This window comes from Atractosteus spatula, chromosome 15 (genome assembly GCF_055471065.1).
Source record: "Atractosteus spatula isolate fAtrSpa1 chromosome 15, fAtrSpa1.hap1, whole genome shotgun sequence".
Taxonomy (NCBI): Eukaryota; Metazoa; Chordata; class Actinopteri; order Semionotiformes; family Lepisosteidae; genus Atractosteus; species Atractosteus spatula.
Window position 1 is genome coordinate 8003949 of NC_142720.1, and position 19079 is coordinate 8023027.

The 19079-nt window shown below is 40.5% G+C and overlaps 1 protein-coding gene across 4 annotated transcripts in view; it reads left to right on the forward strand.

Annotated features, from left to right (window-relative positions):
* The first annotated feature begins 8881 nt into the window (after window positions 1–8881).
* The window catches only part of klhdc3 (kelch domain containing 3), a 38321-nt gene continuing 28123 nt past the window's right edge, over window positions 8882–19079 (forward strand). Inside the window, exons 1-6 of one of the 4 annotated variants that reach the window (XM_088933633.1) lie at window positions 8886–8937; window positions 9096–9179; window positions 14287–14529; window positions 15495–15671; window positions 16661–16776; window positions 17425–17496. In XM_088933633.1, the coding sequence (XP_088789759.1) occupies window positions 14376–14529; window positions 15495–15671; window positions 16661–16776; window positions 17425–17496 (519 nt within the window). In that variant the 5' untranslated portion in view covers window positions 8886–8937; window positions 9096–9179; window positions 14287–14375. Of the gene's footprint in view, window positions 9180–10174; window positions 10370–14286; window positions 14530–15494; window positions 15672–16660; window positions 16777–17424; window positions 17497–19079 lie in introns of those variants that run through there. The other 3 variants (XM_088933631.1, XM_088933632.1, XM_088933634.1) reach the window with 3 other exon arrangements.

Sequence of the window (19079 nt, forward strand, 5' to 3'; positions counted from 1 at the left end):
AAATCGATAATCTATAATTAGGTGTGACAGAAATGTGTATCATTCAAGTGGGAAGAAAACTGAATGTAATATATTCTGCATGGCCGGGAATAGTGAAATTGTTAAAGGCTTCTCAAGTCTCAGCCTCCTGTCAGGCTAGAGCATGTCTTTAACACAGCCCTGGGCTCTAACAGACAGGACCTTTGGGTCAGTGAAGAAAATGGCAATTATTTTGTTCTCAGGATAATCAAAATAGCTTGTCCCTGGCTGCATGAAAAAATGAACTGAGATGACATCACCCAGTCGTTAGTAATCCAATTTGTGCTATCCACGTTTTTTCTCATCTGTAGCAAGTATTTCCATATATGTCTCCACTGTTTTCTTTTATTGTTGTAAAATCATATAACCTAAGCATCAATTTTTATTGATGTCATGCTTTTACATTAAAAGATTTGCAATAAAGTAGAGCTATTAAACTGTTTGCTTTAAGGCGTTTTTAAACAATTTAAAGTATAAACTAAAAAGTACCCCACGTTATGATCCATGAACTACTTTTTTTAAATAATAGTACTATTTTTTTTAATTGCTCAGTGAAACTTTTTTTTTATTCTTTTGAAATGTTATCAGCTCTTCCTACCAAGAATCGGATCTAGCTGACACCTTACATTTACAGCACCAAATTCCTGAGTCTCTTATGCTTCTTTCAATTCAGCTTTTCGGGCTGGAAGCTGAAAGTTCACATGTGAGTAATTAACAGATGAAAGGCTAAAGAATGGAAGCAAAATAAACACGTTTTTGCAGAGTTTCAGAGTGATGGCAAATTTTCAGATAACAGAAATAAAACAAGTCTTGATTAGGTTACATAATTCATGTGGTGGGAAATATATATACCGTATTCAAGTAACATTATGATGAGGGAGGCTTTAGAATATCACCACTAAATGGGGTCATTCATAGAATCGATTTTACCAGCCATGAAGTTATACTTGTTATATACTATATGCTATGTTCCCAGGTGTATAGCACCTACTGTATTGTAAATATACTGTAGCAGTGGATCAATGAAAGAGACCAGAGAAGACTTCTGATGCTGTGTGCCCTGGTATTCACCTCTTGGGACATAGGCACTATTCATGACACTGGAAAGCTAAGTGTAGAGCCTGCTGCCCGGGCCGTATCTGACAGCCGAGCAGGAGCTGTCTGTCACGGTCAGAACAAACAGGTGTCTGGAGGTCACAGCCCAGCGAGCAACAGCCGGCCGGATGAGGCAGCATCTTGGCCAACTGTCGCCAAGCAACTGGGGAACCAAGTATCCCATGCAGCAATAAATGGAATGCTTGTCTCGGATTTCCATGAATCCCTGTAGTTTTCCGTTATACCGATATTGCATTTTTTTTTCATTGGGATGTGTAGGGACTGATGGAAAAACAACAACAACAACAACAACAACAACAACAACAACAACTAGAGCACACAGTGATATAGGTGGATGTCTATTTCGAGTGTCTTTCTCCTAGCCTGATGCGAACTTCCCATGTTATCTCACAGGCCGCACTTATTTGGTTTTCAACAGATCCTTATACTCCCCCCATGTTTTCTTTAGTCATAGCAAATATTCTTATGACTTGTTTTTCATTACAATGAAATTCATGAGTTCTGAATTTGACAGCCAACAATAAAACCATTAGGACCATTCGTGAATACATTAACTAAAGCATGATGTTTCTTATGCAAGGGCTGTATCTTGTCATGTGACCTACCATGATCAAATGAAATCTGATTGAAAAAGGAAAACTGGAGGAAGATTTTCACCTGCCAACAAATGAGTCCACACATCTAAGATTGCACAATCTAATCTCAACTGTTTGTACAGAACACCTTTGCTGGGACTAGTTGAAAAAACCCAATAATGAAAAAAGCCCTCTGAAAGAAAGAGCACTGTTTCTTTAATTACCCTAAATTAAAGGAAAATGTATGATTTAATCTTGCCCTAGAGTTAGATCATGCTTTATGACATCATCTTGGATTACACTATCCTGTTGACCTAATTCAGTTAGAGGAAGTCAAATCAGTACATTAAACGCAAATTAATATCACACAAACTCTGCAAGCTGTTGTGCCTTATGGCAGTGCAAATCATAACAAGTATCCCAATTCATAGTGCCTAAATATGTGGGCTACTTAGGTTTCACTTTGAACGTTAACAGCCGAGACTGTAGCAACATTTGAAAAATAGCAGATTGCTTAGGCAATGCTTATCATTGTGGCATTCTGACCACAGTTAAAACAAAACAATGAAGAGAGAAACAAACAAACCCATACTGGGTTCCTGTTTCGTAGGAACATTTGGTTGCTGTTACCGTTCTGGATTCTCCACGTCAGTAGCTGTTACATCTTAGCTTCCCACTCGCTATGAAACTGATATGTGAGAATTCATGTCAAAATGGATCATCCGAGCGCATTGACTTTGTCATGACATCGGATGAGCTGGAGTGTGTTACTGCTGGGACTGGAGAAGAGATTATTTCCTGACTCTAGTCCCTGGGGTGATGCAGTTTCTTGTTTGTGTTTCATCTGGTCTCTCAATTACTCAGCTTGACTGACATATTGGTCTAACTGGTCAGAGACACCACTTTCCTGAGTCTTATTGGCTGAAGATTTAATAGACACACATTAATGGACATTCCTGCCTTAAGTTAAGATTGCTGTTCTGCCGAAAAGTTCAGCATCCTCATTGTATAATAGTAGGCTGCAGCCATACCATTGATAAATCTCAAGGCAGTACAAATGGACCAAAAGGCCAAGAAGCAGCAGTCACCTGGGTGACATGTGGCATCCAGTATATGTCAGCAAAACCATGACACAGCATCAGGTGGAGAACTGAGAAATTGCTTTGCCATTTAAATTCAGGGGAAGCTTCAGTGGCATGGGAACTTTAATGACCTGCTTACCAAGACCTAGGTTTAATATCCCATCCAGTAACTGACACCTCCTCCAGCACAATGTACCTGGGAAACAGGGACTGATTTTGGAACTTTTGCTCCAGAAGAAAGAGCCCCACCTGTTGCTCCATCGAAACACAACGTATAACAGCTACCTGGGTTTCTTGAGAAGTTTTCTGTCACAGGACTGACTAAGCTGAGCTTTGCCGAGCTTCTGAGATGTAACCAGATCAGGCTAAAAGGTTGTTTTCTAACATAGGGGAGGGGTTTTCAATCTTTGATGTAACGGATTTTTACAATTGTTTTTTGCAAACAAAGTGAACAAAACAAAGTGGGAAAATGGAAAAATTAGCCCTGCCACAATCTTTCCACTGTTTACAGATTTCACAAAGTGGTTTTGAAGTCACAGTTGTACCGTTCTGTCAAGGATAAATTATGGATGAAAAGCATTCAAAAACTAATCCTTCCTTTCACTCGCTCAAGAAGAAAAACAAAGGAGAAGGAGAGTCAGTCAAATCATGCAGACTTTCACTTCTTCAGCTGTCATTTGCAGAAGTAGCTATCAGAGGAAAAGTTCTGCTGCGTACTGAATGTAAGGCATCCTTTACATAGTATCAGAATGACTAAAAGGAGTATATGGAAGTACATTATTCCAAAGAAGAATATGAATCTATTAAGAAGAACTTTAAAACTAACAGGATATTTTTCCTGAGGCAGTGGATTTCAAAGAACCCAGAGCCCAGGCTTGCGAAAATCATCCTGCCTACAGAAAGGAGCAGCTGTTGGTGCGACAGTTGTTACTCTGTTGCATATTTGCAATGGAATCTCTAAGTGGAGAGGAGGAGTGATCTTTATTCCATGTAAAGGCAGAAGTCACATCTGTTGTTTTAAGGAGCATGAAACCTTGGCGAAAAAGACACACTCCGCAGTGTCTGTCCAGGGTCAGATGTTTGATGCAAAGTGTATGGTTAACAGGTGGCGCTGACTGCCAATCTGTGCTGGAGACCAGGCTCGATTAACGGGGGGATATCTTGTCCATCATCTCATCACCAACTGGCTCCAGGGCAGAAGACGACACCTGCTTTTCCTTAATGCAGGAGACTTCTTTGATCGGAAACAGATCAATGATTTAGCACATTCCGGCTAGCTGTGATCTGAAATCACAGGACAGATGCAAGCTTGCAGTCTTCTGAAAGGTGCACTTCAAAGCCATGAAACATCTCTCAATGGATGGATCGATTTCTTCTTCTTTTACTTTCTCTTTCTTCTCATGCCAGTGATCTTTTTTGTATTTGCGTTATTCTGCTCACGTGTTTGAATAAAGACGACACTGCATAACACTGAATAGGAATTTAACATGTCTTGTGCTGCTGTACTCAGGCACACACTTGTGTACATACAGTATGTAAAGTATGCAAATAGAGCTGTCATACTTGCCTGGAAACTGTGGTTAAAAAACTGAATATCATTCTGAATGGCAAGGAAACACTGACCTACCCATGTCAAAAATGTTTTGATTAAAAAAACATTAGGGATTAGTTCGTAATATTCCAAACTGTTTCCAGATCAGATGCCAAAAGAGTTTATATGACATTCAGCTTAAAATTGAGAGCTTAGTAGAGGCACTGGTGGCAGTGATGACATAGAATCAAGTAATCATTAGTGGAACAGAAGAGAGGAAGAGTGTCTCTATATTAAGCAATTAAGCTGCAAGTTTTAATTAAAATAATTTGTTGGGACAATTACTCAGCTTGACTGACAATTGTTTAATTTGAGCTTAATTGTTTAATATAAGAATTAAACAATAAAAGTAACTCAGAAACCGTGTTTCATAGATACTTGTCCTGAATAATTTTCTATTACTAGAAAATATTTTTCTCAATTCTATAATAGAATGTTAAAAAACTAACGGGGGAACCTCTAATGGCGTGCAAACAGGTTGCTTTAGTCTGCATTAGAATTTGCAACAGCTTTTGCCTGATATCAGATCTAACATAACCTTAAAATGAAAAAAATGGATTCCTTTCATAGATTGATGCTTTTATCTCAATAACTTTGGGGGTAAAAGATGTACACACAACTAACTTTCAATAGTTCCTACCATTAAAGATGACAACTTGGGGCATGATTATTTTACAGCTTTATTTTCAAAATATTTTTGGATGTCAGATGTTCAGTGGAATGTGTGTGTTTATTAGGCGGCCAGGGAGTGGGCAACAGGCAGCTGTTCTGTGGGACAAGGCCACACAATGTCGACATTGTTTTTTGTGTGGGGAAAGTGGTGCAGCTGGCACTGCACAAATGCCTTTAAGCGATAGGTCAGTCATCCTGCCTGAGGGCTATCAGCCTGGCAGAAGCCTCTTGTCCGTGGCCCTGCAGCTGGGCTGGACCAGACAGGCCTCACCTGCCACGTCTATGCCAGCTGCCACCTGTCTGTCTCTCGCTCACAGGGACATCGTACTCCTTCCACAAATTCCGATTGACACTGGTGCTCGCTATTGCTAAGGGTAGTGCAGTGGCCCTGTGGCTAAGGATCTGTGCCTGTAGCTGGAAGGTTGCCGGTTCGTATCCTGTGGCCTATAGAGGAATCCTACTCTGTTGGGCCCCTGAGCGAGGCCCTTAACCCCCGCTGCTCCAGGGGAGCCGTATAAATGGCTGACCCTGCGCTCTGACCCCAGGCTTCTCTCTCCCTGTCTGTGTGTCTGTGTGTCTCATGGAGAGCAAGTTGGGGTGTGCGAAAAAAGACAAATTCCTAAAACAAGAAATTGTATATGGCCAATAAAGTGATCTGATCCCTTGCTGGAAAGGAAGAAGCCATAGCATGTCTCATTCATGAAAACAATGCTTTGCAGCCAAAATATTCAACAACAACAGACGTGTGTTAGGGTAGGATCACACTGTAACTCCCTGTGGCAGAAGGAATACCCAGACTTGCATACTTTCCAGAAGAGAGTCCACAATGTGCCAGCCAGCTATAATAATGTTTTACTACCCTAGTAATGTAGCAGGGCGCATAGAGCTTGCTTGCATCTTTAAGCCGCACAGAACCCACGAGAGCCGACATCCTTGCTATCCGGCCACAGGGAAGTCTGACAAATTCTTTTCTGTGACTGTGGCCACATGTACAGTTAAAACATATTTGTCTGCAGAGCAAGCTGGCCACATTACTCACATCTCACAGCAATTTTTCTTTTAATATTCTGCCCTCTAGTCATACCCTAAAAGGGCAGGTAGAAGTTTTAAGGCAAACAATTAAAGAGCGGACAGTGGTGGTGTTCTTCGAAAGAAATGCTCCTCAGAGGAACAGACTCAGAAATCAGGCTCAGGCATTCTCCACAATCAGGACTGGCTCCAAGTTCTAACATATCAGCTCAGAGACTGTGTGCAAAAAAAACACATGGACTTGTGTATCTGAAGGACAGCCTCTTTGCTCATGTTCTGTAGATTAGCTTAAGCTTGAGGGGCCACTCAGCTGTTTTGTTCATCATTTGAGGTCTTTCACAAAAAAGTGTGTTGTGTTTTCTTCAATTTTTTTTACGCACACAAAAAAAAGAATAGCGATGAAGGCTCTACATCCCAGGTAAGATTCTGCAACCTCACCGTCAAGCAAAAAACTTTTTCCAGATTGCTCCTAAAAAATGTATAAAAGGAAACTGAAATGTGCCACAAGAAAGAAAAATGGGTCATTCTACTCTCTGTGTGTAGCTTTGGATAAAGGCATGAGTCAAATAAAATAGTATAGTTCACTTGAAACAACAAAAAAATAAAAAATGCAAGTCAAGAAAGATCAATTATAGTAAACCACTGGACTTCAACAAATACACAGCACATAATTTTGCGATGTATTATATAAGGAGAAATGTTGCACAGTTGATTGGTTAGTAATAATTTATTTCTGACTGCAAATGAATGAATGGTAGGTCAAAATGAGAAGATGTGTATTGTTTTCCGGGTTATAAATGAAAGGCATTAGTTTTCATATATTTTAAAAAAGATTGAAATGCTTTCGTGTTTTAGATTGTAATGCCAATACCTTCAGATAGAAGTGTTTTCCATATTACAGAGGGCAGGCTCTTTGAAGATGTTCTTCTTCCTGCTTTACTGAATTTAATCTAAGGAGGGAAACTCTGTTCACAGGTTTACTTGTCTTAAACCCTGTGAAGGGCTACTTGCAGTAGCTTTATGACCCAAAAAAACAAGGACACTCTGGCACTTTCTGGACACTTTCTTTGACAGAGTGTGAAACTGGTAAGGCAGCTTGCGAAACAGTTCCATTTTTAAACAGTCCTGGGATCAAAAACACTGCGCCTCACCCGTTAGAGTCACTAGGACAGATTGTTTCCTGGAGGTTTCCACATTTAAAAAAATGAAGCATAAATCTAGGCCTCTGCATGTCCGGTTTTAAAAATTACATATGGCCTTCTGTGGGCGGTGTCTTGCAATATCCTCTTGTGAAATTAAAACCCGATGACTGAGCATAATGCATTACATCATTAGATGCAATTAATTTCTTGGGGGTTAGCATATGTGTCTTTTTTCTTAAACTTTGCTTTCATTTTGTGTTAGGGGGACCGCTAGTGGTCACAATTGGAAAGTACAAGTTGGCCTGCTTGACGGTAAAGATGTTTTCTACCACGTTTGTGAGAAGTCGTTCGTTATTTTGTTCGTGCCAAGATATTTGCACCTTTTTCTCCTACTGTGTCCAGAGCAGCTTTATCCAAAATGTTCGAGGACACCACAAAATCTGAATAAACTTTTCTTAATAAAATTAATAAACTAATTTTCCCCTTTCTAAAAACAAATCTGAAGGCACAGGCCTTTTTTTAGCCATCTGCAGATTTGGAGAGTGACTTCTTGGAGCTGTGGCTGATGAGACGTGCAGGTGTGTTAATGACCACAGTGTTCATAATTGAACACATGGCATTTGGCCATCTGGCAAAGCAATCATTAGTTATTCTATGAGTGTCTGGTGATGTTCCAGAGGGCAAGCATGTTTAAGTTAGAATACTATGTTATTCGGAACTAATAATAATGTTACTGTTTTGCATTTTTGCTGCTTATTTTAATATTCGGTAAATAATTCATGCCTAAACCAGATTTGTTAGAAATAAAATAATAACTTTCAGCTAAACAGATCTGACGACACATCGTAGATCGTCTCCCTTTGATTATAGCGCTCTTACAGACACCTATCGTTACAAAAATCCATCATTACATTAATTCAAGTTTGAAATGCTGCTATTGGAAACGATCAGGATACGTTGATTAAATTGTCAATCATTTCCTTTTGCATGCTTAAGTGTTGACAAATATAAATCAGTATTAAAAAATAAATAAAACCCTCCAAAATGGCACTCTCGCGCAATGCTTTGTAGTTGATAATGCTATTAAAATGTGGAGTCAAGTCTCTGTATACTACGCTACATTCCAATGGACAGAACTGTAACAGCTGTACTACACCATCCTATTTTCCCGTGTTGCATTAGAGACATGGAATATTACAAAATTATTCTGTCATATTTATAAACATATGTTTATATGTTCACCTACTAGTCCGTGTTGCAGTGCTTTAAAAGACGTCTAATATTTTGTCAAGTTTTACAAGTTATTTTGCTATTCCTGTGTGTTCCGACATTTACAATTCAGTAACCTGTCTGCAGACTCGATGCAACAGCCATGCATAATTTTTGTAAAAGTCTTCATAATCAGGTGGCTGCACCAGCTGTTAGCTAAATAACTCAGCAGCTACTGAATCGCTGAGTTTAAATCGACTCTACATGTCTCAACTTCATTGCTTGAATTAAATGACTTTTAGAGGCGTTGCCACCACAAAAACCTATTAGCACGTGGAGGAAGTGGTTTAGGTGCATTATGGGATTTGTAGTTTTCCCACCGAGCCACCTTCTTTCTGCTTTCTTACCACGATGTTCCTGTTAAAACTACAAGACCCAGATAGCAATACTCACGTCTCGCTACGTAGGCGTTAGGTGAGGTATCACGACCTGCAGGAGAAAAAGTAAATAAAATATGATTATTTTCTCTGCCTGTGCTAAATAGTAAATATGTATTGAATTACTTTTAGTTTCAGACCAATCTCCGTTTGCAGACCGTGTTATCATGGAGGAAAGCTAAGGTTAAACCAGCTTCCTGTACGCTTTTTTTTTATTTTGACAGCAACTTCACATATTGCAAACTGTTCAGTATTCAACAAACGGCAATTAAGGAGGCCGAAAAAGAAGTGCGTTGCAAAAATCAAAGGTAGGGGATGCACATTTTTTCTTTATCTGTTTCCACACCTGCGTGCGTTAGGATTTTTAACAGAAAAGCTCATTTTTCGCTGAACAATATCCACTGCTCACGATCAGCTGTGTGATCATAATAAACGTTTGTTTCAAAACATATGAAAGCCTTTCTTCGATTCAACTTTCGCACCTTTTGCCTTTTGCATAAAATCAGTTCGATATTTTTCATTTAATTCCAATTACTACTTGCCGACACAGTGTAGCGTCCACACAGGCAATATTGGAAAACCGGATCTTTTTTTAGCTTACTTTGCACTTGCCACCTTGGTAGAAATTAAACAAACAAAAGAGAAAAAATAACCTCTAATTACTCGATTCTTCAAAGTGTTTGACCCGACTCTCAAGTGACGATTGCTGTGATTTTTAATCTTTAATCCTATTGTAGGTCACTTAGCAATGTTGCTGCCATTACAGTAAATAAACACAACGGTCACCCCATTCAATCTGACATTTTTGACAGCTTGTTGATTTAGCCACTGGAGAAAGAGGTGTTCGACACCTGAGCGCCACCGTGAGCAATGTTAAATCATCACCACATGGCTGTGAAATACGTGTTTTGGTAGTTTTTTAATCGGTTTAATCGGTTTCGAATTGCTGTATCGCTGGCTTCTGTGGGTGTGTGTTTCAACATCAGTCGTGATTTGCTGGCCTTGGACCTTGGTCCTATGAATATCTGAGTTGGACCCATCTGTTGTTAGTCTTGCAGGAAGGTTCACGCTGTGGGCTCATCATGTACATAGCATAGCTTTTAGCGATTGTATCATGAAAATGATTATCAGTATTCCTGGGGGGGAGTTAATCAATAAAATCAAAGTACCAACTTTTGAAGTGACATTAGTGCATCCCCTCTAATCTAGTAGCTGAACCGGTGAGCTGTGTTTAGTAAATGTCAGATGTCAGGTTGAAGCCTGCCCTGTGCTATGTAGTTCACTGCTGGATGAAGTATGTGCCAGAAATAGAGAAGTCTATATGGAATACAAAGTGCTGAGGTTTATTTTAGGTGTAGGAAGAGGCTCAGTGGCACATGAACAGTGGCAGCAGAAATGGCTATTCGGGTATGTAACTGGGCTGCATTTAATGGGATGTTGATATAATTATTTGTGAAGTCTGATTTACGATTCATAGGTGCAATTTTGTTTTCTTAAGGTAAGCATTCTTATCGGCTGAATCTCACCTCTTACTAACCTTGTCGGTCAAGTGGTTTTATACAGTATGCACTCTCAGTATGCAGTCAAAGATCTGGATTTATTTATAAGACCATGTTAACAAATCAAAGGAGCAGCAAAAAAAGCAAATATGAACCGTTTGTGTTTCAAGGCCTGGCCCGTTCAGTTTTTCACTGTAGTGTAACACATCAAAGACCTGTAGTGTTACGCATCAGCTGTTGCTTTTATTATTACTCTGAAGATGACTTGATCTGCTTCAGTAATTACTAATTAGACCGCTGACACCTTTGGCCTTCCTGCCCTTGTTTAATGTTGAGGATCTCCACCTGCTCTGAACCTGCTGTAATATCTGTTCTTTCTGATACCCGTAAGAGCTGGTCTCAATAGAGCGATGGCAACGATCTGGCTTTGGGTCATCAGAGCTGCTGTATCTCCGAAAATTTCTAGGTCCGACTAAGGTGGAGGCACCTTATCCTTGTATTACAATAATCAATCACTGTTGATTTAACAAAACTGTGTGCCAGACTTTTTTTCTTTGTAAAGTATAAGGTCCCCCTACTGTCTTCAGATTTGACATACAGAGATTGTGTGCGATTGTGATTCTATTGATTATTGAAAGTTCTGTAGTCCTAGTATTAATCAGTACGTTGCAGTCAATTCTAATTATTATAGTAATCTATCAGGAATGGTGCCAATAATGCACTCCTAGATGTGAAGTAATATATTTTGTACCTTTTTATGGTGTTTTACTGTTTTAATTTCTTACTTTTTCTTCAGAAAATAGTATATTGATAAAAGAAGGTTCTGCTTTGCCTTAATGAATGTGTGTTTATCGAGAGTATTTATTAGGCTTTGTCATTATAAAACAGCTTTTTTCTATTATGGAGCTTTCTTTTTTTTCGTTTCAGTAAATAAATGTTTTTAATGTTTCTTTTACTACTTAACCAAAAAAATGCCTCAATAGCCCTTAATATAAGATACATTTTGAGTGAGAAATTCACAGATGTTCAGTTTGTGCATTAACGATAAATCCAAGAAATGAGAGCTTGCTCTTTCTGACCCTGAAACTGGCACACACACCCCCAGCATTCATTTGATAATTCCATGTGTCAGTGAATCATTAATCATAAAGAACCCACTCCCTGTCATCCACCTCTTAGAACGTATCAAAGTCTGTTGGGTCTTTTCAGTTAACTATAATTTCTGAGAACGAAAATGTAATTTGAGGGATACCATGGCTGTTCGTGTGGGAGCTGGAGAATGAAGCACATTTTGGATTACTTCATTTTGAAAGCAAAGTTCTTAGAAAGCGCTGATTATGCAGCCTTTGATATCAGTTTAGTGCACACAAAATTGTGAACTAGAAAAATAAAAATGTCTGATGTGAGGCAAATTCTTGTTTAGCTGTGGTTAAATCAGGGTGTTCCCAGCAGGATGTATTTTCCTCAGACAGTACTCTGACATATTAAAGGCATTGCAAGCAGCTGGTATCGGGGTCAGTTCAAATGGACCTTTGTGTTAATTCCTAATTCATGCTAGTCTTGTTATATTGTAGTGTTATTCAGTAAGCCCTCATTCACAAATGTGCTTGATACTTGTGGCACCACTTCAATATCTATGTGGAACACGTGTTTAACTTTATTTGAACATAAACATTTTCATTGGTGACTGATCATGTAATAAAGTTCATTAATGTCTTAAAAAACTGTGTTCAAGTATGTCACTGCAGGCTTGGGAAAGTGCCTGGGACTGTTTAACTGGAAGCTCAAATAGTCCAGGTCCTGATCAGTGAGTCCCAATATGCGTGAGGCTTAAATTAGGCTACTGTACAGGTAAATTGAAGGAGCTGAAAAGGAACTGAGAGTCAATTATTTAGGTATGACAGTAAGCATGTGTCATGGAAAATTAATTTTAACAATTTGGAGAACTATATTTTTACAGTTTCTCAAAGGTAAGAGAAAGATAAAAAAAGATTCTTGCCATAATGAACCAGTTTTGGATCTTGGTGAATATTCAAGCTTTATCTAACAGTGCGAGGACTGTAATAACTGTGGAAACAAGAGCTCTGGTGTCCACAGTCCATGGATAGCAGTGATAGTGTTTGGCCAGCATGGACAGAGTAGAAATGCCAGCGGCTGTCATGTTGAATTGCAATGACACTTGCAGATTGAAGAGCTATCAGGTGTTTTCTATATATAAATAAGGATTTGTAGAATATAACATCCTGAAAAGCAGAACATATCCTATATACTGTAGCTTTAGAAGATAATCTTCACTGCAGAAAACTGGCTCACCTTGAAGTAAATTTCACTGGAGGGGTACAGGAATTGGAGATTTGTTCTAAACATGAATGCAGTTCCCAGAGGCAATATGTCAAGTTTAGCTCGTTGAAATACGTGGTGAGTTTAACAGTGAAGGACATAGTTAGACAGAACAAACCAGGATCAGTCCCTGTATGTACTCTTGTCCTTGCATCATTTTAGCTCAGTGCAATATTGTTAGTTTGTAATGTGCTTTACACTTTAAAAGAGCACTGTGGTTTTAAACTTGCTGCTCTTCTGCTAGTCCAACCCTTATCATTTTTCTGTTTCTTGGGTCAGCCAGGGGTCTTGTCACCTAAGCCAGCAAAATGAGTCCATCTCTTTCTTAAAATAGTGGTGCTCTCACAAAATAAAGCAAAATTCAGCAAGCTCCGTGGGAGGTTTCTGCATAAAACTGCGGAGTAACTGTAGGGGATACATGTCCTTTTTTTTCTGAACACAGTTTTGTTTAGTTCATAAATTGTACGAGACGAAAAGTGTAGTTATACGCACAAAATCCGATACTAAGACAGGGTTTTTGGAGGTTAGAACGTGCATCTAACTGCATTGCCTCCTCAGACCTTTTCTCTTTCCGTTAGTCCTGTTTCCATTGATTTCTGCAAATAAAGCAAGCAAGTGCTATCTGAGGGCAGCTGTGTCTCCACCCAGCCAAAACAGTAGTGGCTGCAGATCAGCAGTAGTTTGGGAGTCTTTATCGAGAAGGAACAGCTGGGGACTCACTGGCAGTGTCTCACCAGTGACATCAAGTTAATTACTTATAATTATTACATAATTATAATGTATAAAAATATATAATTATATATAATATGTAGTTATATATTATATAGGCCCAATGCGTACTGTATATTATATACTATATAATTATGACGACTGTAGAGGACTTGGAGGTGGTTAGAAAGTCTCATCTTGGAGCAGATCGCTGTGAATGCCGGTTTAATAACAGTTTTTTACACTTCTGTAGCTCTTTTCTGGACACTCCACTCAAAGCGCTTTACAGGTAATGGGGACTCCCCTCCACCACCACCACCACCACCACCTGGATGATGCGACAGCAGCCATAGTGCGCCAGTACGCTCACCACACATCAGCTCTCAGTGGGGAGGAGAACAGTTCAAAGATGAGGATTATTAGGAGGCCATGATTGGTAAAGGCCAGGGGAAAATTTGACCAGGACACAGGGGTACCACCCCTACTCTTTTTGAGAAACACCCCGGGATTTTTAATGACCACAGAGAGTCAGGACCTGGGTTTTACGTCTCATCCGAAGGAACGCCCTTTTTACAATATAGTGTCCCCGTCACTATACTGGGGCATTAGGACCCACATGGACCGCCCCCTGCTGGCCCCATTAACACCTCTTTCAGCAGCAGCCTTAGCTTTCCCAGGAGTCTCCCATCCAGGTACTGACCAGGTTCACACCTGCTGAGCTCCAGTGGGCTGCCAGCTGTGAGCTGCAGGCTGAAGCTATAAACTATAGCTGCGGGCTCAAGTGTAGCGAGAGAAGGGGGTTATATATAATGTTTATTCCAAATAACTCACACATTGCCCGTAACGCTTCTGTATTACATTGCTGCAGGACGGGCCATGACTGCGGCGTGACGGCGGCCGGGCCGGCGAGGGGCGCGATGCTCTAGAGCGGCTGGGCGGGGACGTCTCCGGGAGGGAATGTTGCGCTGGACGGTGCACCTGGAAGGCGGGCCGCGGCGGGTCAACCACGCGGCCGTGTCCGTGGGGCACAAAGTGTACTCCTTCGGCGGCTACTGCTCGGGGGAGGACTACGAGACCCTGCGGCAGATCGACGTCCACGTCTTCAACGCAGGTGGGCCGGGCCCTAGGGGCCCCTCGGGACCAGCGGGGGGAGTGTAATGGCCCCAGTGTCGCTGCGGGCTCCTGTTTTGGGCCATTGCCAGGGAGTTTCTCTCCAGCACTCGGTTGCGAAGCGCTGAGTCGTGGTTCTTAAGAGGCGTCATATGCCAGAGCTTAGTCTTAAAAACCCGTTTTACAGCATTGCGTCTTAGCTGTATATTGGGGCCTGGAACCGATGTGGACAATAACGCAAATGTTTTTATTACTGCAATAATGAGCTGAACCTAATTATGGTTTTGTTACTGTAGCCTAACATCTGCTTTTGCCTTAATTTACTTTCTCGCACGCAAGGGAGACTTTCGTGTGAGACGGTGCAAAATGTGGAGCTTGCTTGCCGCGCTGCGGACGGCCTTTCCATCTGGCAGGTTTCTTTTATGCGGATCGAGTACTTCTTGCTTTAACCGTTTCAGTTAAAGGAGATATTCAGGCAAAGAGATATTCAAGCGTCAGGTAGAACTTTTAAAAATTTTGGAAAATGAATGGCAGCAACTGAGGGACCTGTATTTTTACCATTTTAAATTTGACTCCTGCCTCGCTTTTGGGCTTTTGCACATCGTGTGCTTTGAGTTCCTCATTTAGTTCGTGCCTCAGTTATTTTGTCACTCATGTGGCAGAACTGGTTTCATGCTGCTAACAGAGCAGCTGGAGAGGCAAGTGTATAAATATTGCACTGGGCGAAATATCCTGAAAAATAATGTCCTTTGCCATAAATCGAACTTGGGCCGTTCTGAACACGACTGCAGTCTGTGCTTCGTGCCTCGTCGGAAGTTGCAGCGCTCGCTCCAGACCCAGGTCCTGCTCTCGCCCGAGTGCCTTCCGTTTTTGATAGCAGAAGACCCCCCCCCTGCTCCAGCCCGCCCGCTTTTCTCCCCCGACCTCGGCTCCTCGGGTGACGATGTGTCGTCTGTCGCGCCGCAGTGTCTCTCCGCTGGACGAAGCTGCCCCCCGTGAGGACCGGCGGGAGGGAGCACGCGCGGGAGGTTCCCTACATGAGATACGGCCACACCGCCGTGCTGGTGGACGACACCATCTACATCTGGGGAGGGAGGAACGACACGGAAGGGGCCTGCAACGTGCTGTACGCCTTCGACGTCAGTGAGTCCAGCCCGCTCCCCACCCGCTGCAGGCAGCTCCCAGACATGTGCCTGTGCTTCCTTTCACCCAGGTCCAGGCCAGCGCTGGGCCTCTTTCATTTCCATGAAGGGTGTTTGCAGCTGGAAAACAAATGCTTCCTAGACACATTTTTACTCTGTAGTGCATGTGAAATATTAGGGCATGAAGCTGCTTTTAGACGTCCTTTAGATAGATCTCACTTTATTGCAGGCCTTAATGCCCCCTGATTCTCTTTCCATCTGGCTTCACATGCTAGGATGGGTAAGAGGCCCGACGTGCTGGTTTCGCACAGTCACTGTGAATGAAGTCGATGACAGCACTGCAGGGTTCTAACAGCTTCTTTTAGGAAAACGGAGAAGCCTCGTCTTTTTTAAAGCACTACCGACTCCCGCGATAGTGATAAGGAGCAGGTATAAAAATAAAGCATTGAGTCGGTTATCTAGCTCCTCTTTAAAGACCCTACTTTTGAAATTTAACAAGATGTGTCTTTTGGCCTGTCTGAAGTGTGTCTTAAACTTCACCCGCGTCAGGAATTATAAAGTGTTTGGCTGAGTTTGCTGTTGGAGGGAATGGCAGCTGATGAAGATGTGGTCTCCATTAAATGGATGCCCATGCTCTCTCCAGCAGCATTTACTTTTATGACTTAATTTGAGAAAATATTTCAGTACAAAAAAATGATATTCTTCCAAGATTTTTTTTCTTTTTAAGGCTTTAGTCAAATAAGAAGTTTTAAAGATGTGGCTTGGCTCGCCTTGAGTTTCCTTTTGAAGCAGTTTAATTAATTGTGGTAGATGGCCTGCAACTGATATATGCACACAATTGCTCATTCATAAAACATGTTGAATACCAGGAGAGATGTTCTAAAAATTCATGTCTTTCCACGTTATATGGATTTATTAAAGAATGAAATTCTAGAAGGCAATACACACGATGCAGACATGTTTTAACATAATTTTCTCCCTGTGTTTAAGACACCCACAGGTGGTACACGCCCAAGGTTTCAGGAACGATCCCAGGAGCTCGAGATGGTCATTCAGCCTGCGTCCTGGGAAAGACCATGTACATCTTCGGGGGATACGAGCAGCTTGTAGGTAGATTTTGAAATCCATGTCCTCTATGGTCCTGCTGTTGCCTCCTGTGAGACATCTGTCCTCTCTCCTGCTGAGACACATTTGCCACCAGAGATAATGTAAAACGAAAAACCTTCACAAGAAAGAAACATTCAGTATTATTACGTAAATTGAAATCCCAAACTTACATGCCGTAGAATGTTATCCATGAAATGTTATATACCACAGGTTGCATAAAAACCCACAAACATTTTGTTGTCATTTGTAAACAAAATGTTCCTTGAAAACCATTAACAAAGTTACGTTGGTACTAAAGAATCCTGCTCTGCACTATTCCTTAGGTTTCAGGTTTCTCCAATTTATTTTTCAGATGATCTTTCATTTTTGAAATGGAGGGCTTATAACTTCCACAGCAGGCACCTTTCCTGCTGGTGCCAGACAGTTATGTGTCAATTGAAGTGTAGTTACTTTCATAATTATCCATCCAATAACATTTCATAAAGTATCATTGGATGAAAAAAGGTTATTATAGTAAAGATATATTATTGCTCACTTCATTTAGTTACTTAGTTTGTTTCCTGTGAAGTCTCACATTGATGTCTTCGAAATAACAAGCAGTTCATTAATTTTGACTCAGTGGTATGATGAATCTCTTTTTTTTTTAGGCTGACTGTTTTTCGAATGATATCCATAAACTGGACACGACGACAATGTGCTGGTCTTTAGTCAATACAAGGGTAAGCTTCACTTCTATTTCTGTTGGCTGTATTATCCTGTTGGCTGTATGTGCTGAGGCGATAACAAGTCTGATTAATAGCTGTCAGAGGGGAATGCTGTTTGCTCTGTGTTTTCAGTTGAAAATAGTGTAGTCCCAAAACCCACAAATAAAGACTTTCCAGGATTGTCTCTTTTGGAATGATCATGTTCTGTCTTTTAAAATCTGTTCCTTTCCCTTTCCTTGACTTGTGCAGAACAGAAACGAAGCTTGATAAAGACATGTTGTGTCTGGTGTTGCACCATAAGGGAATTCAATTACAGAAGCCTGTATTAAATTGACAGCTATTTAAACTACTAAGGAACAGTGATATAAGAATGGTTACACACAAGAGGAGACTTTTCAGCCATTCTGGCCCATTTGATAGGTAGTAGGTCATTAAATCCAGGATCTAATCCAGCCATTTCTTGAAGGAATGCAGGGTATGTTTCAGCAGCATGGCTGAATAGCTTGTCCCATATCCCCCTAACGCATGTGTGTAAAGAAATGCCTCTATGTTGGTTTGAATCCAATATAAAAAGGATCATTTTTTCCTGTGCTTACTTCACAGAATCATATATTGCATTCCTTGTAATAATTCAAATAGTCACTGATGCATAATGTTCTCTCTTCATTGTCTTGTAGTAAACCCTTCCTTTCCCTGTGTTGAGCCTGTTTAAAAAAGTGTCAAACTGTACAGTTTTCATATAAAGGATAAATCCTTCTTGAGCCCAGTGTACATGTATAAAAATACTGCTTTTTATCAGACTGTAGTTATTCACCTGTTGACAAACATGTAGCTGCAGTTAGAATGCTAGTAGATCTCTGTCTTTTCTTAAATGAATTGGACACTATAACTACAGTATTACAAGCAGTATTTATTTAGCCCATTAGGTGTCACTGTTAATTTTTTTTTTCTTTTTCCATTTGCATCATCTGTTTAAATTTCCATGGAATTACAATAAAGGCTTAGTTAAAAAAATAAAGCACTTTGGCAAAGAAAAATCCCTCAAATGTTTGGTTGGAAATAAAAGCTCATTGCTTACTTTGTAAGGCTACCAGTATAAACGTAGCACCTTTCATGAAATATATTTTGACCTTGCTATTTGTGGAAATTATTTTTTTTGGAATGAATAACTATTACTAGATGAGTGGTTTCAGCCATCCAAAAAATGTTATGGTATCCCATATTAGCGTGAAGTATTCCATCATGATTAGACATAACTTTAAACATACAAAGACAGTCAAGACTGATCTAAAAAGAACATAGCTCTTCAGCCCAAGAAGTAGTTCTGAGCCATAATTAATAAGTCAATATTAAGTTAGCATTTACTTAATAGTGGCCAGGTTTTAATGCTAATGTAGTTCCTTTGGTTTGTACAGCTCATTAAAATAAACAGGGTGATCCTTGCCATTTTATTATTGTCTTACAGTTCCTCTTGAGGGAATCTGATGAGGTGTTATGCTCTATTTTTAACCTTAGTGGTTGTCAGAGAGTATAACGGAAAGGACTGTTCAGTTTTATGGAAAGTCAAAGGAGAAATGTGGTAGTTTAACCTTTGCCCT